Source organism: Gnatocerus cornutus, chromosome 5, assembly GCF_029298725.1.
Source record: "Gnatocerus cornutus isolate USDA-ARS CGAHR chromosome 5, icGnaCorn1.1, whole genome shotgun sequence".
NCBI classification, from domain to species: Eukaryota; Metazoa; Arthropoda; class Insecta; order Coleoptera; family Tenebrionidae; genus Gnatocerus; species Gnatocerus cornutus.
The window spans coordinates 18,028,620-18,044,533 of NC_142237.1; the positions used below are offsets into that span (position 1 = coordinate 18,028,620).

Consider the following 15,914-nt stretch of genomic DNA (forward strand, 5'->3'; position numbering starts at 1 on the left):
GTAGTTTTAATATTGAAAAATCTTTTATTTCTATACTTAATAAAAATCTTATAAATTAAACATAATAAATATTTTACAAAATGTAAAAAAGTATGAGCACATTTTAATGATTAACTGTATGTTTCACCCAGCCTTAAAGTCTCGGTATAGAGGTCATCGCGCTCGCTTCTTGATTACTCTGAGACGCGTATTTCGGTCTGCACACACAACCACTTTCAACTAACACATAATCTTGTCCCGTCAACGTTACAGGTCCCAATGGGATGACTAAGAACAAATACGGGACGTAAGTTTGGGTACATTCACCTCGGACCACGTCACACTCGGAACTTTCGCATACCTGTAAAAATTCCTTTACCAACTGTAAACCGACGCCAATGCACTTACTTCAAAAACGACTTGTTGGAGCAAATCTGGGAATTTTTGGACTATTGTAACGGGCTGGCCTGAAGTTAGAGACACCCCATACATGGGGGCTGTCGTGTTGTATCGAGTTTTGCACAGTCGGGCGGGGGTGCCTGTGCAGGCGTTTGCGGGAGACACGTTGGCCGCTCGAGCTGAAAAAATAGTTTTGGGTCAATAAGTCAATCCGCGACGAGGGGCCGGAAGTAGGCTTGAAATGGATTTCGTGTTGTGAATTTTTCGCTGGTGCAATACCACTTTCGATTACTGATTAGCTCGGACTTTTATTTTTAGCCCACTTTGTCATTTGTCTAGTAATCGGGAACTCCTTTATTTTCATATAACGAGAATTCTTTAATTGCGAACTTAGCTCTTTCTTCTTTGCCACAGCTTTCTGTGTTATCTTCTTCAGAAGATTTTCCTCAGAATTTCTTTTGTTTCTTAGCTGGGTTAGTTTTAGAGGAAACTACAGCTACACATTTTATTTTCATGTTGATGTTAATGCTACTTGCAATAAGAAAGAAATTCGAACTAATTTAGAGACCAAAAAAGCTCCAATCATTTTGATTGACATGTGAGGATGCAAGAAGCTAATCAAGACAGGTAAAGACCTTTCTTTGAAAGGTGTACTCATTTAAAATGAAGACATTAAAAAACCCTGACAGACTTAAATTTTTCGTTCTCTTTCAACTTTCTGTCTTCATTAGCACATTTAACACTAGTAACTGTTTTTAGTAATAAACCAATAAAACAATTCTTGAGTGGCCTTTTTAGCAGCTGAGTCACTCAAGAAACCATCATGAACGAAAAAATGCGCGAGTTTCACTTTGAATCACACTAATTTAATTAATTGAAACTGAAGCCGAAATTGACAATTTACGCTCTACTTGGTTGTGTTCAAACGAAAAAATCGCAATTATAGGCATCAAATCATGTCACGTTCATTAATTGGTAATAACGTGGAAACTCGAAGAGCATAGTCACGTTCTCACGTCGAAGGAAATACGAAAATAGTTCCACAGTCTAATTGTATGTAATGAGAATAAAAAGCTGCAAAGACAATAAATCCTAATTGATCCGTCGAATTTGAAAGTTAATGACTACGCCAAGTAAAGAACTCAAACAAAGTGTGTCGCATTGCGGTAATATTTAGGTTACTTTACACTTACGACAATATGGCAATGCTACTTCTGCCAAAGAACTGTTATAGAACGAGTTCTCACCTATTATCCGTTATCATCAGCTACTTAATTGATATTATCTTCCGCTGCCATTTATTAGATTAATCGACAAGTTACCGTAATAATTGCGATTTATTCTTACCAGTCCTTGCTATTGTGGAAGCGTCACCGAAATTATATTCATGAGCCGCAACCAAAGCTTTCTGCGTTATGAAAGGATCGATTGTCTTCCGAGACCTTCCAGTTCTTGCACTCCCCGTCCATAAGTTTGAACTTCTAAATGATCTTTCGATGGCTGCGCTGGACAAAACATAAATTACTATTTAATTTAGTAGGGTTTTTATCGATAGTTTTTCTATAGTAACTTACGTTGGATACGGGGCATCATGGGGGCCCACACAATTCGGGGAGTCCGTCAAAGCATCACCCCACAAATATTTCAAACCACCGCTCCCTTCACATTTTGTTGGAATTTTCGCTAAGGTTAAACTAAGGAGTGATAGTAATACTGTCAGGATCTGAAACGAGATTTAATACGAGCAATTAATTTGAGTGATGTAACTAGGAAGCGTGCAGTAATTGCACCGGAAAATTAATTCTAATTAATGTAGGTGAATATAGTGCAGAATTTTTCTGCCTTTTAATAACGGAAACGTTATCTTCAGTGGAAGAAACGAAGACATTTCTTTGATTTATAGTCGGATAAAGTGCTTTTTATGTTTACTGACGTCTTGTTTCTTGAAGATGATCTCAATTGCGACGTAACTTTTTCCACTTCGGTGATCTTGATAATTTTTATAAATCTCCGGTTGTCAGGTGTTGAAATAAAGAAAATTATTTTTGTGGTCGGGCGTAATTGAGGATTCGCGATGGATAAGGAAATCAATTTGTTCAACATCAGTGGTCGTAACTTTTAGCTTTTCGGTGCGCATTTACCAAAAACAAGCAACGGCGATAAAAAATTGATTGGATAATTTACGTGAACAAAGAAAAATCGCTTCCAGGCATCGTATTGAAAGGATGTAAAGGAATCTAAAAGATTCAAAATATAAAGATTTTCTGGAATCTAAAGACTCAATCTGTATCAGTATTAAAACATCTACTTAAATAAATTAAAATGTAAACAATCTAAAAGTGGAAAGGGTCCAAAAAATTGAAAGAATCGAAAGTCTATAAGCAGTTAATTAAGCAGTCCAATCTGAAAATTTTGAGAGAACTAAAAGTTTTCAATAAATCGAAAAATTTAATGAAGCGCATAGATATAAAAACCTTGTGGAATTGAAAAAACTTACCGAAATAAAAATATCACAAGACACAGGAGAATAGTAAGAATTTGAAAAATCTAAGGCCACTTAAGATTGTGGAAGCTTTAAAGAGTCTAAAAAAAATTAAAAGTGAAAAAAATTGTGGAAACTTAAAATGAAAATATTTTAAAGGAACTAAAGGAATCAAAGACAAATCTAAAAAAAGATTTAAAAGTACAAATAAACTGCAAACCACATATAAAGTAAAAACGAGAGACAAAAAGTTTGCTAAAGACAAAACATTTTTGCATTCAAAAAACAGAATAATGTTAAAAACCCGCGTCAATTAAAACTTAAAAAACAAGCACTCATAACTTTATAGAAAGTTAAATCGAGATGAGAAAAGTATAACACTTTTGAGGCAGAAAATTGTAAGTTCAGACCACATAAGAATGAACGGAGATCAAACAATTCGAAGACTTTGACATGGTTAACAAAACCGAGGAAATTTATGTAACTAGGTTTACTCCTAATCGCGTTTACTTCTTAACCTTTGCTTTTATAATCACAATAATTTCCAATCCTCCACTTTTTTTAATCACACCTGAGAAGCTTGCACCAGATTATTAAAATTCTTGTGAATGAATGCAATTCTGTAACAATGCCATTCTGGGTCACCAGAATACTGAAATAACTACATATGTGCTGCGAGCACTAGAACAACACACTTATGGAAGATTGAGGATGGCAACTTATACTTGAAGCCTGTAATTCCACACGCTAATTTTTACCTGTAAAACAATACGTGCAAATCTGTGTTAATCTGTCGCATTTTCCGTGCAACTTTGAAAAGAGGTCTAGTGAAGTCGCAGGCGGTAATTTTCTTTGCAGAGAATAATGTGGTCTTCAGAAGTTAATAAGCTCAAAAATTATTGATTTTTCGAAAGTTTAGGAAAAAGTTCACTTTTCCCGCTGATAAAAGATGCTCATAAATTATACATTATGTTGGTCGACTAAAGGCAGCAGTTGATTATTAGCCAATATAGATAAAAAATTGAACGATAGCGTAATGAGTTTTAAACTCCCAAGTAATGAAAAGCCAATCAACTACGTGAGCGCCTCGATCAAAAAATGCACATACCATCACGTCTCCTCTTTACCACTTTTCCAAATCTGGTGGAAAATTACAAATCGTTAATTTAATCAATCACATTTTCCAGTTCCGCCAGAGTCCCGTTTCATTTTAACGCTGCATTAAATATGAGCATAATTGAAAATTTAGCGACTCTGGTCCGCGTTCGTGCCATGAATTTTAAGGAAATTAATCACGAAAAGTACCGTTTTCTCTCCTAGTCATACAGTACTAAATGACATCATCGGTTTCTCTCAAAAACCCAAATCTGTATCTGTCCTATGCATTGCATTGACCACCTGTCCAGGTACGTACCTACTCAAAGCGATACCTGATCATTGACCTCATCATATAACTGTACTTGAGCGTTTATGTGGGCTGCAGAGGGCAAATATTTTGAATATCGGTAAATCTAGATATCTTTCGCGACACGAGGAATTAAGGACGACCCAGTTGCCCAAATCTAATCACACTCGAACAAATTAAATTAAATACTTACTGCAAAAGTGGTACTGTTGCAAAGACCCATCTTTCCAAAAAATCCAGATGAACCGAATAATTGTTGAGTTAAATTTATTACAAACAATTCTTATTTTTCTTCTCACTCAAAACTACCAATCCATATTTTCACGATAATTTAAACGGAAACACTAGTGAGTCCACTGTAGCACGTTGGTAAATTCGCAAGATCTGCTGGTGCACGAAATAATTTCTTTGAAGTGTGCCAGTATACTGAAGACTGAGTTGGTCTTGAACTTGTGAAACGGAAATGATATAATGTAGTACCTGGGTGGGATTAAAGAAGAACAAGAACAGTTGTTATAGTGTAAAGTGGGAGAACACCCTGTTTTCCCATTAAATCCTATGACTGGTAAGAGACTAGACGTGCTACGCTTAATTTGATAAGAAGATGACTTTGCTGATTCAACATTCAGCTGATTGGAAACAAAAGACGTTGTTTTAGAGACACAAACCTTTCTTTGTGTCTAAAGATTTAGATATTTTTGGGGGCTCTTTGTTTAAGATAACACGAGAAAAATTATCTTATTTACCTACTGTTAGTTTTTCTAATAGAGGCTACATTTTGTTGCTAGTTTTATTATCAACTTCCTTTTATAATAATCTGCTCTCCAGAAATACTATGTGATCTAATTAAAAAAATGAAGTAGAAAATCTCATCGGTCAGAACTGTCCATATTATTTTTTCAGTGTCCGAATTCTTAGATTCCAAAAAACTGAAATCTGTGGTTTAGAAATTCTTGTGGAATTCAGCATTAGAAGAAACGGAAGAATCCAAAAATATGTACAATATAAACTACTAATATGGCCCCTTCAGAACACATTTTTAATGCTTTTAGGCTGGTTTTCAAAGTAACTTGAGAAAAGTTAAAATTTTTAAAGAAATTGTCCGGTTTTTCAGTCACCTTTTTTTTAAAAAAATCAAAATTTTAAGAAATATATCCTGTTTTATCAAACGTGAATACGGTTTCGGCCAAGAAAAATTAACATTTAAAGACACTTAAAATTCGTCTTTTTCCCCTGTTTTTCTGTTGCGCTGCTTCAGAACGGTTTTGGCCAAGCAAATTTGAACAAGGTCCTCATAGACGAAGCAATATCGCCTTTTAAAACTCTTTAATAGATTTCAAAAATTTTGCCCTCTCTTTAAAGTACGTTAAAAAGCACAAGAGTAGTTTTAGTTGCTACTAAAAATTCAGAAAATTTTAACAAAAGAAGATCGAAAAACCTTTAAACTCTAAAGATCTAAAACACTAATGCATTTAAAAGATCTTCAGCATGTATGTAGATTTTGCAAGGATCGTTTAAAAAAAACGCTAAAATAAAAAAACATAAAAAATTAGTTGGTAGGACTTTTTATGGTAACATCAGAGGCGTGTCATTAATGACATGGTAATCTTTAAATTATGGAAGTGACAACCTACAGATTTGCCAACATAATTCAAATTTCAAAGTTGCAGTATTAGAAAAATTAACTAAATATTTGCAATTTAAAAGGTAAAACAAACTGGAAAGGTGTCTTTGTCTTCAGGTGCTCCTCATTCATTCGCTTTACTACAATCAAATTGTGGGTCAGTGTGTTGTAGTATCTCTCATGTTAATATATTCCCAATAAGTTAATATACAGAGTTAAACTACCATAACGGGAATTTTTACAGTAAAAACTTGAAATGAGAAAAGAGATCTAATGGAAAAACGACGCAATTAAATAACATTCGATACAATTAATAAATTCGCGGAATGTGCAAAATCAGGTACACAATTACCGTGTCTAACTAATTACAGCTCACCGGAAATATATCAGTTTTTATCAACCGTAAAAGTTGTTTTTGTTAAATTCGAATTTCATCGCAAAAAATGGAAGTTTAACGAGACGGCTAAAATAAGAATAACCTTTACTTTCGTTGCTTTTTAATAATAGAATGTAGAAATAATTTAGAACCTAAACCGTCTTGAACTACTTGCAAACCCCAAAATTGTGTCCCAATTTTTATAATTTTGGATAATTTTTTTGGTTGCCATGCCAGCAGATGTCACTTTGCGCCGTCCCGTCTCCGTTGATAACTACCCCCGGCGTGTCGATAAAACAGTGCGCGTAATTACCAACAAATTTGACGCCACGCCATTTTGTTGGAAGCAACATGGATTTTTAGAATCTACGATCGGTTTTTCGTTAGAACGTGGTGAGAACGATGACTTTTTACTATAAAACCTATCGATCACGAGTTTATATTAATCGCTGTAATTTCATGTTGTATTAAATCATGTGAATACGCAAGTTATATGTAAATAGTGCAAATAAGTACCGGCGTCCTTGTTAGATTTTCTAGTTGTACTTGAATTTAGTTGTTTTGGTGGTTTTTAGTTGGTTTGCAAATCTGAGAAAAACTTGGCTCTATGATGATGTATACGGTGAGTACTTGGACTGGTTTTCATTTCTTGCTTGATATGTATAAATAGAACTGTCATGAATGGGGGTATTTTGTAAACATGGGGTTTTTAGGGCACAACCACCGAACAGGACAATCGCTTCAGCGATAAGGAGAAGAAACTTCTCAAACAAATGAAATTTAGTGATTGTTTGAGTCAAAGGGTGAGTTAAAGTGATCAAAAAATGGCGCCATAGTCAACACTAATTTCAGGTGGACATGTCCAAAATTAAATTGGATGTCATCAAACCGTGGATCCAGGACAAATTGACGGAAATTCTCAAAATCGACGATGACGTCGTGGTTGATTTTGTCTACAACCAACTGGATGAAAAGGTAAAACCGCGCTCCCCTATACAGTTCTAACAGTACTTTCCCCAGTTCCCGGACCCAAAGAAGATCCAAATCAACCTCACTGGTTTTCTCCACGGAAAAAACGCGCGGGAATTCATGGCGGAGTTGTGGGCGTTACTTATTTCAGCCCAGGAAAACCCATCAGGAATTCCAGATTCTCTCTTGGACCTGAAGCGTGAAGAACTAATGAAGAAAAAGGTTGGTACCACTTTTTAATCTTCCCAAGTCATTACGTTTTTTCAGGAAAAGGAAGAAAAAGATCGCGAGAACAGGGAGAGGGAGCGAGAAAAAGAACGGGAACGCGAAAAATCCGACAAGGAGAAAAAGTACAGAGAAAGGGACAGATCCAGATCTAGGAGGAGGTCTAGGTCAAGGTCTAGACCCAGGAGACGATCCAATGAACGCTCCAGCAGGAACAGCGACAGAGGCAAGGACAAGAGGTCCAGGAGTCGCTCACGGTCAAGGATCAAGCTCGACGAAACCAGGAATAATGGTAACGCCAGCCCAAATGAACGGGAGAACAACGGCAGAGAAGATTCGGCCAAGCTGGAAAGTAATACTGCCAATTCAAAGCATAATTCGTAAGTTTTATTGAAGAAGGATATTAAACCACTTTGCTTTGTGTTTATTTTCTTACTTAACAGGTTTTTGATGTTTATTTAGTTTAGTTACGGTTCAAAAATCAAAGATAACATTCATCATTAACAATGGGAAAGTGTTCTCTAAATATTTGACATGTTTTTGTGTCTGATAGGTCTTGCATTTTTTACATGTTGGCAGCTGTGTTTCAATTGACAGAATCATGCCAAAAATAATACATATCACTTCAATTTTTTGGAAATAACAATATTGCACAAATTCATGAGCCACTGAATCATTAAAAATATCCTTGACTTTATGTTGGTTACACTTTTTATTATGATTAGATAATGCTTATCGTGGAAATATTACCGAAATACTGCGTTCCGAATATTTCAGTTGACAAACTGAATATACAGAGTGATCGATTTGTGTTTTTTTTTTTAATCTGATGAAATGACGTTTCTTTTTTCTTCTCGTCGTTTCTTCTTCATTAACACTCTCTTTACTGTCCTAGAGAAAATTCTCAACCCGTTTCAAAGCTCCAGGCGAAGCTGATGTCGATGGCTGGCGGCAATGCAAAGCAGCAGCAGCAACAGCAGCACCACTCTCGATCCCGCTCGAAGTCAGTCTCTCGTTCTCGCTCCAAGTCAGTGTCCCGCTCTAAGTCACCTAGTAAGTCACGTTCGAGGTCCCGTTCATCTAGTCCAGGAGCATCAAAGGATCGCAAGTCTCGCTCCAACTCCAAGGACACCAAGGACAAGAGACGTTCTCGTTCCAGCTCAGACGCGTCCAAGGATAACTTCGAGATCCGAAAAAAGGAAAACAGCGTTCAGAAAAAACGGCACTATCGATCCAACAAGGATAGCTCCGACAGTGAAGTGGAACAGGATAAAGGAAAAAGGAAGAAGTCACCGTCGAAATCGCCGAGACGTAACAGGAAGAGTAGGGATAAGAGTCCTCGGCGCAAAAGGAGCGTGTCTAGAAAACGGAGTCTTTCAAGGAAGAGGTCAACTAGCCGAAAGAGGAGTGTTTCTAGAAGGTGGGATTTTTATTTGTTGTCTTGTTGTTTTTCTAATTAAGAAACGAGGATCTAAATTGTCACGGTGGTGACGTGGTACGTAGAAATTGGTAATCAGTGTCAGTGGTTTTGTTTTATGCTTGTGGAGAACGAATCGAAAAAACAGGAAAGTGCAGAAAATTACGGAAAGTAAAGGGAATTTATTATTCACGGGTTTCTTCCGACATCTCCTTTATTATTGATTGGTTCATTTCCGTAATTACACGATTGTGCTATTACTGCATTAATAAATTATTACATGATTCGTCATTGTATCGTATGACGTAACCAAAAAGGGAACTTGCGAGGTTACAACGGACACTGACCGTCGTTTTTGCCGTTTGTACAGCTCAGATTTTCTGGTCGGGGGTACAAAAAGCTGCTCTCATTTAAATAAATGCCAAATAAAATGAAAGCAGATTTTTCATGCATGTCATTCCCATATCATGTTATTGTAAGTTTTTAATTTTTACTTCAAATTACAGATAGATTTTTGCTTCCAGACGTAGTCCATCTCGTAACAAGAGGAGTTTAAGTCGGCGCAGAAGGAGCATCTCACGATCAAGGAGGAGCACTCCAAGGAGACAGAGTCCTCGCAGGAGACGCAGCTACAGCAGGAGGAGGAGCTTGAGCAGGAATAGAAGAGGACGCAGGAGCAGGAGCAGAAGAAGCCCCAGCAGGAGGAGGCGCAGCCCTAGCAGACGCAGGAGCAGCCGCGATCGGTTTGTTTTTCTTAGTCTTCACTTTCAGTTTTTTAACTTTTTAATTTTTTCAGGAGACTCAGACGCAGTAGGAGCCGTGACAGGAACCACCGCAGGCTTTCTCGCGAGAGGAGGCGTTCCAGGTCCAGGGATAGAAGATCGCGCTCCAGGAGGAGATCTTCCAGAGAGCGAGGGAGTCTTCGCCGGAAATCTCCGATTCGCGGGAAATCAAGAGAAAGAATCCGCAAGCCCAGTCCTAGTCCAGCAGCGCGCAATGATCGCCGCGATCAAAGGGATGAATCTCGAGGATCTCGTCCAACGCCACGAAGACCTGAAGAGAAGAAAGAAGAATCCAGACGTCTTGAAGAGAATAAGAGAAGCGAAGACCTTCACAAGCCTGAAAAGAAAATTGAAGAAAAGCGAAAGATTAGTACTTCAGATAGTCAGAATGAAAGCGATTTTAAATCTAAAGACCGAAAGAAATCAAAGTCTAGAAGCATTAGTCCTGAAGATAATAATTTGATTCCTCCGCACGGTCCACCTAGATACTCACGAAGCTTGTCAAGGACACCTTCACCCTTTATCAAAGCAAACGAGTTCCCGCCTAAAAAACAAACAGTTCCTGCTACCAAGGATGAGAAGAAGAAACTGAAGGAAAAGGCTGAAATGAAGAAGAAGGTTTCGAAAAAACCTTCCAAGAGTGAGACTGATTCAAACTCTAGTGACTCTGACAGTGAAGGACCAAAAGAAAGAGAGCGCGAGAGAAAGAAGATCAAATCAAAGAAGAAGGCGAAAAAACGCGACTCTAGTTCTAGTGATAGTGAAGTAGAATATTCTAAGAGAAAAGATAAAGAAAGTAGCCCTGAAGTAGAACTAAAGACCAAGAAAGGTAAAGAGAGTAAACGAAACAGACGTGACAGCAGCGAAGAGAAAATTCAGAGAAAAAAACACCAGAGTTCCGACTCAGAAGACGACAAAAAGCTAAAAAAGAAACGCACTCGTTCCGAAAGTTCCGAAAAAGGCAGGAAATCAAAGAAGGATGACTCGAGCGACAGCGACGTCCCCAAAAGCCGAAAGAAGAAAGTGGACAGTTCTGATGACTCTGAAGTCGAAAAAGTCGAGAAGGAAAAATCAAAGAAACACAGACGCGATAGCTCATCCGACAGCGAGGAGGAAACCAAGAAAAGAAAACGTAAAAAGAAAGTAACAAAATCAGCGAGCGATTCTGACGAGGAAGTAGAATCGAAAAAACGGAAGAAAGATAAGCGACATAAAAAGAAGAAGAAGCACTCGAAAAAACATAAGAAACATAAGAAGAAAAAAGTTGAGAGCGACGATTCCGATAATAGTGACGTCGAGATAGTTAACGAAGATGAAAAAAAGTTGAGGGAAAAAGCTCTCAAGTCAATGAAGAGGCAAAACTCTAGCGATAAGTCGGAGTGACGTGTAAAATAAACGTTTTCATTTAGTTTGAATGATAATAGATAATTAGCTTTTATGAGTGACCTGTATTTTTCTTTGTCATTCATTCCGTATGTTGCTGTCTTAATAAAGTTATGTATGTGGAATCTTTGATTTTTTTTGGGGTAAAGGAACAAAGTTTTGAACTTGGCGCTCTGTGGTACCACACCTGTAATGTTGGCAGCACTGTCGGGTTGCAAGAAGGTTGGTTGCATAAAAATTTAAACCAGATATGGAAGAAGAAAATATTGATTAAATTCAGTTGTGTAGGTGAATGTAATGTGGTAGGTTGTTTTATCATTTTAGTTACCTAACCTATAAACTTTTTTTTATTTTGCTTTTAAATTGTAAAATTGTTTACTACTTACAAATGTGAGCGTTGTGTGTTCATGTTTTATTTTATTAGAATTCGTGTTGTTATGGTCTTTTTACTCTAAATCCTTCCCGTAACCATAAAAATGATATGCACTAGGACTTCCCAAGATTACTTTTCTGCTGATGTAAGTACTTGCTATTTCTCATTTATTTTATCTTAGTTTAATTCAAGAATATGTAGCTTTTCACTTTTATTTTATTTCATGCTAGTTTCATTTATTTCAGTAGCCGGCTTGCGGCTCCCGATTTTTTTCAGTGAGTTTACAGAAAGTAGAGGCTCCACTATGAATCTATGCCTGGAAAATAAAATAAAAATGAAAAAACACTCAGATTTTATACACAGTCATGCTTAAAAGCACATCAAACATGAATTAATTTCGGATTTTGTAACCAGTCAAGCGATATAAAAATCTATTGATTTATTCAAAATAGGTAGAAGGCTAGAAGACATTCACCTTTTTGGAATGCAAGAAATAATCGATTTTTACCTGCAAATAGCGTGTGTTTACTTCAGCGCATGTTGTAATGAACATGTTTTATTCCACGCTGTTATAATAATCTTCTGTGATCTATAATTGCTGACCCATGCTATTTTTAGATATTTCATAATATGCATAATATATTAATTTACATAAATTATAAGTAATTTTTGCAAACGGGAACGTTTATTGATACTAAACGTCTATCACGATTAGGGACTCGATTATTTGTATTAAGTTATCAAAATAAATGATAAAGGGCTAGAGGTTTCCTTCCATATATCAATTAATTAGATAACAAAGTTTGTTTACTTCGTAGAAAATGTGTCAGTGGAAGGTGTGTTTTTGCAACATGTAGTACTTAAGTACGACAAATATAAAGGAACTGGTCTTATCAAGAAAAGCTTCTATTTTTTATCTATAAGTACCGGCAATTCGTTGTGTAGTTCCGAAGAGCTAACGTGTTTTATATAAATCCGGTGCTATGGTAAGAGGCCACTTTTGTAATTGTCTTCAAAATCCGTTATTTAAACCATAAAATTTCTTATTCAAAGTGTGGAAATTACATTTTAAATTTCGAGGAAATAATAAAAGCTAGTAATGAGTCTCCTACAGTTTACAGAATAATTATTTCCACATCTGCTCTTTCAATCAATTTGATGGGTTAAAATCGCACTATTTCGCAAAACGGAAAATACTATACTGACCTTCATTTTATTTAATAGAATGTTTACGGAGGAAAAACTCAAAAATATTGTTTATTTAAATATTGAATATTGTTGGCCTTGTTGCAACACAAATGTTATATTATTCTGGGACTTTGTTATTGTTTGTTATATAATTTAAAACTGGCCATTGTTTCCCATTTTCACAGAATTTTGTGCTAATAAACCAACTTTTATGACCATGTGTGGGTGCATATATCAATGGCCTTTACTTTTACTTATCACTAAATTGCATAATTTTTTTTGTACGGATTAGATAATATTTATTTTTAATTTTCGAACGATATGAAAAAAAAGTTTGTTGCAGCAACTTTCAGTTTTTATCCGTGATTTCGTGTTCGAATAGTTACACTGTTTACGTGATATTTTATAAACATCCTCCGCGGTTTTCATAATTTAATTTCTTAAACAAAGGTGCTAGGAACCTGAAACATGTGACTAAAAGTGAATTGTAAATATTGTGATTCAGAGATGTTGGTAATTTTAAATTTTATCGAGTTGCACGTGTTTAAAGCAATTTAATTATAATTAGCTTCTTTTTGAACACGCAAGAATGAAGAAATAAACGTTTTTAGTCTTCTTTATTTTTTTAATTACTTTTTGTCCGTCAAATTTCTTTTTAGTTCTGTGATGTCTAATGAGTCGGATCTCTAGTGTTTCTTTTTCTAGATTTTTTCTTCAATTGGATTTTTCTTGCGCTCTCTTTTATTTTGTCCTTTACTGTTAGAATCAGTTTGAATCAATCTCACTTTTGGAGGTTTTTTCGTAACTTTCGTCTTCGTTTTAGCCTTTTTTTTGGTTCCATCTTCTTGGACTAGGACTGGGCTTTTGGATTCTTTCTCTTGATTTCCCCCGAATTGGGTATTTTCGGCAAAGCTCCCTCGTCATTTAGAGGATCTCTTTCTGGAGCGCGGTCCCTCGGTCTGGAAACTCTCCTCTTTTCCCAAAGAATGCCTGTCACGGCAAAAAGAAGAAAACGAGAATAAAAAGCTGCTCCAGTGTCTTCTCCGACTGAAGCTCTTTCCACTTCTGCCTCTTCGTCCTCTTTTATTCCCAGTTTCGAATTTATAGATTTTTTTTCTATTGTAACCGGATTTAACCAGATGGTGAAAAAGTGTTTCTTCAAGTTGCGATAAATCGATTAGTTTATCAATATTGAGAAATTGTGAAAAAATCGGGTTAAGAAAAACTCTAAATTGTTGTTAAAACTTTCAGAGAAATTTACTCATTCATGTTTTAATTAATCAAGATTAGTGATTTTTAATTTTCTACGATTCCACGAAAAATGGTCCGAATTTGTCACGTCATGACGTTAAAATTAGCCATGGTTTCTAACCGCAAGTTTCCTTATACGGCTTTAGTAAAAGTAATTTGTCCGTTCAAATATTGGTATAGTTTGTCAGGAGGCCTAAAACTAGCACATTACACATCCTAGTCGGAAGGATACGGATTATTAGGGTTAACATAGATCCATTAGTGTCAAGTTCAATCGCGAAACAAGAAATTCTATTTAATCCAAGACATGGCAATCAAGTTGCGCCGATTATGTCTGCTGTTGTGGAACTAATTGTTTTGATAAAAAAGCACGCCAACCGAAAAATTTGGATTTTTTGTCTAATAAATTACATCGGCCGTTGAACTAGTTCAACTAATTACAGGAGACACTCGTAATTTTTCATTGTAGTCTTCAAAGGAAGTGAACATATGGTAAACGTCATGTCCACAATACTTAATTACTCAATCACTGCATATGTGACGTCACTGACGTCATATGCCAGTATTGCCATACATGGAGTTTACAAGGCAAGGACACCTTAGGACACCTCGTGGGTCGTTTAATTTGACTGGATGTTGCCAACCTTGCTGAGGAACAAGCTGTGACTTATCGATAGATATGAAAATCTCTGACTCAGAACCCGTATACAGACAAGTTTAATCTAAAAGAAATCGCCCGAATTAATCATCGTCCAGTTATGTTGTATTGTTGAGGATCTCTTAAGTAGACTTGACCTTTTTATGGGAAGTGTTGGATACTTGTGAATTGAGCTAATTTCGTTCGGTGAAGTTTCAATTTTATAAAGAGAAGGAACGCAATTTTTTTAATTACCCTAATGAAGTACTAACCTATGATGCAATTAACAATCATTAAGCATAAAAGCCACAGTCAATTAATACAACCAATACATGACCTTAATTACTATCTTTCTGCAGTCACCAGTAGGTACATTCTATATTCTTTTTAAATTCAAAACGAAACCTCAACAATAAAATTCCTTTTCTTTCTCCCTTTCAAACGTTAGTAGCGCTTTTTCTATAAATCCCACTTCCGGACATCCATATCTGTCCTTAATAATATCGTTGTTTTTCTCAAACCCACGATAAATGACGTAGCAAACCAAACAGAAATTCGCAAGCTATGATGGCTGAACGAGTTACAGGTTAACGAAGTTGTAGGTGTTAAAACTAGTCGGAAGGTTAGGAATTGTTTGGTGGATTTCTTTCGTTTTCACCGGTTTAGTTACAATCAACGAGTTCGCGTGCATTTGTTTGGGGGAAAATGGCGAGTTTTAGTTATCAGAAGTTTAGCCGTAACAATCCTAGAATGAACAGGGTTACTATAAATGGTAGTGAGCCGCATAGTTCTAGGGATAGCAGCTGGTTCAAACCAAGAATTGCGGTAAGAGCGTGATAAAAGTTACAATTAAAAAATGGAAATTCTACAAGAAGTCGCGCTTGTGTCAACAGGCGTGTTTATCTTGTTCGCGGTTTTTGTGAGGAGATAAACCGAGGGAAGAAATTATGTTTTAATAAGCAAATCAATATTTTCGAATAGTGGGTTGTGTGTCAATTTATTTTATGGGCTTTTATTTGTTCAACATCAATAATTTTCCCAATCGATGTTGCAATTTTAATGATTTTAATAGGGAAGTTATAATTTTTGTCTTACTTGGTAACTGTGCCAAATTACAAAATTTAAACCCGGAGGGACAGATCTTAAACATTTAAAATTTTCGAAGTTCTTCAAGCTTGTAATTATATTACGTTACAGTAATGAAAATAAAATATAAATATAAAATAACAAAACATACGACATAAATTTTAGAAATTTTCACTTTCAGGACGAACTGAAGAAGCCACTAACCGATTTCAAATTCCAAAACTCACAATAATCCTTTGTTGCAATTAACAATACGTGGATAATTTAAATAAGAATTTAGTTCAACAATACAATGTCGTTCTCTCTATATTGTTCTACTTCTTATTCGGTAAATTTAA

At 36.0% G+C, this 15,914-nt stretch overlaps 3 protein-coding genes across 4 annotated transcripts in view; 2 read left to right on the top strand and 1 right to left on the bottom strand.

Moving 5' to 3' along the window:
- Window positions 1-4: 4 nt before the first annotated feature.
- Window positions 5-4,778, bottom strand: LOC148175322 (uncharacterized). Of its 2 annotated transcripts, XM_088036075.1 has the most exons (5): window positions 4,459-4,778; window positions 1,953-2,101; window positions 1,726-1,883; window positions 388-557; window positions 5-340 (listed from the first exon to the last, which is right to left on the bottom strand). In XM_088036075.1, exons 1-5 carry the CDS (start codon window positions 4,486-4,488, stop codon window positions 134-136), a joined length of 714 nt encoding a protein of 237 aa, XP_087892201.1. In that variant the 5' UTR covers window positions 4,489-4,778; the 3' UTR covers window positions 5-133. The 2 variants fall into 2 exon arrangements, with proteins under 2 accessions (XP_087892201.1, XP_087892203.1); XM_088036077.1 differs by lacking the exon at window positions 4,459-4,778 and having other exon boundaries at window positions 1,726-1,902; window positions 1,953-2,070.
- Window positions 4,779-6,553: 1,775 nt separating this feature from the next.
- Srrm1 (Serine-arginine repetitive matrix 1) lies at window positions 6,554-11,166 on the top strand. Its single transcript, XM_088036110.1, has 8 exons — window positions 6,554-6,887; window positions 6,979-7,068; window positions 7,118-7,240; window positions 7,286-7,456; window positions 7,502-7,839; window positions 8,355-8,879; window positions 9,401-9,619; window positions 9,673-11,166. Exons 1-8 carry the CDS (start codon window positions 6,873-6,875, stop codon window positions 11,039-11,041), a joined length of 2,850 nt encoding a protein of 949 aa, XP_087892236.1. The 5' UTR covers window positions 6,554-6,872; the 3' UTR covers window positions 11,042-11,166.
- Window positions 11,167-11,407: 241 nt separating this feature from the next.
- Window positions 11,408-15,914, top strand: part of Lmpt (four and a half LIM domains protein limpet) — a 33,383-nt gene continuing 28,876 nt past the window's right edge. Inside the window, exon 1 of the mRNA XM_088037938.1 lies at window positions 11,408-11,559. Within this exon, the coding sequence (XP_087894064.1) occupies window positions 11,518-11,559 (42 nt within the window). The 5' untranslated portion in view covers window positions 11,408-11,517. The remainder of the gene's footprint in view (window positions 11,560-15,914) is intronic.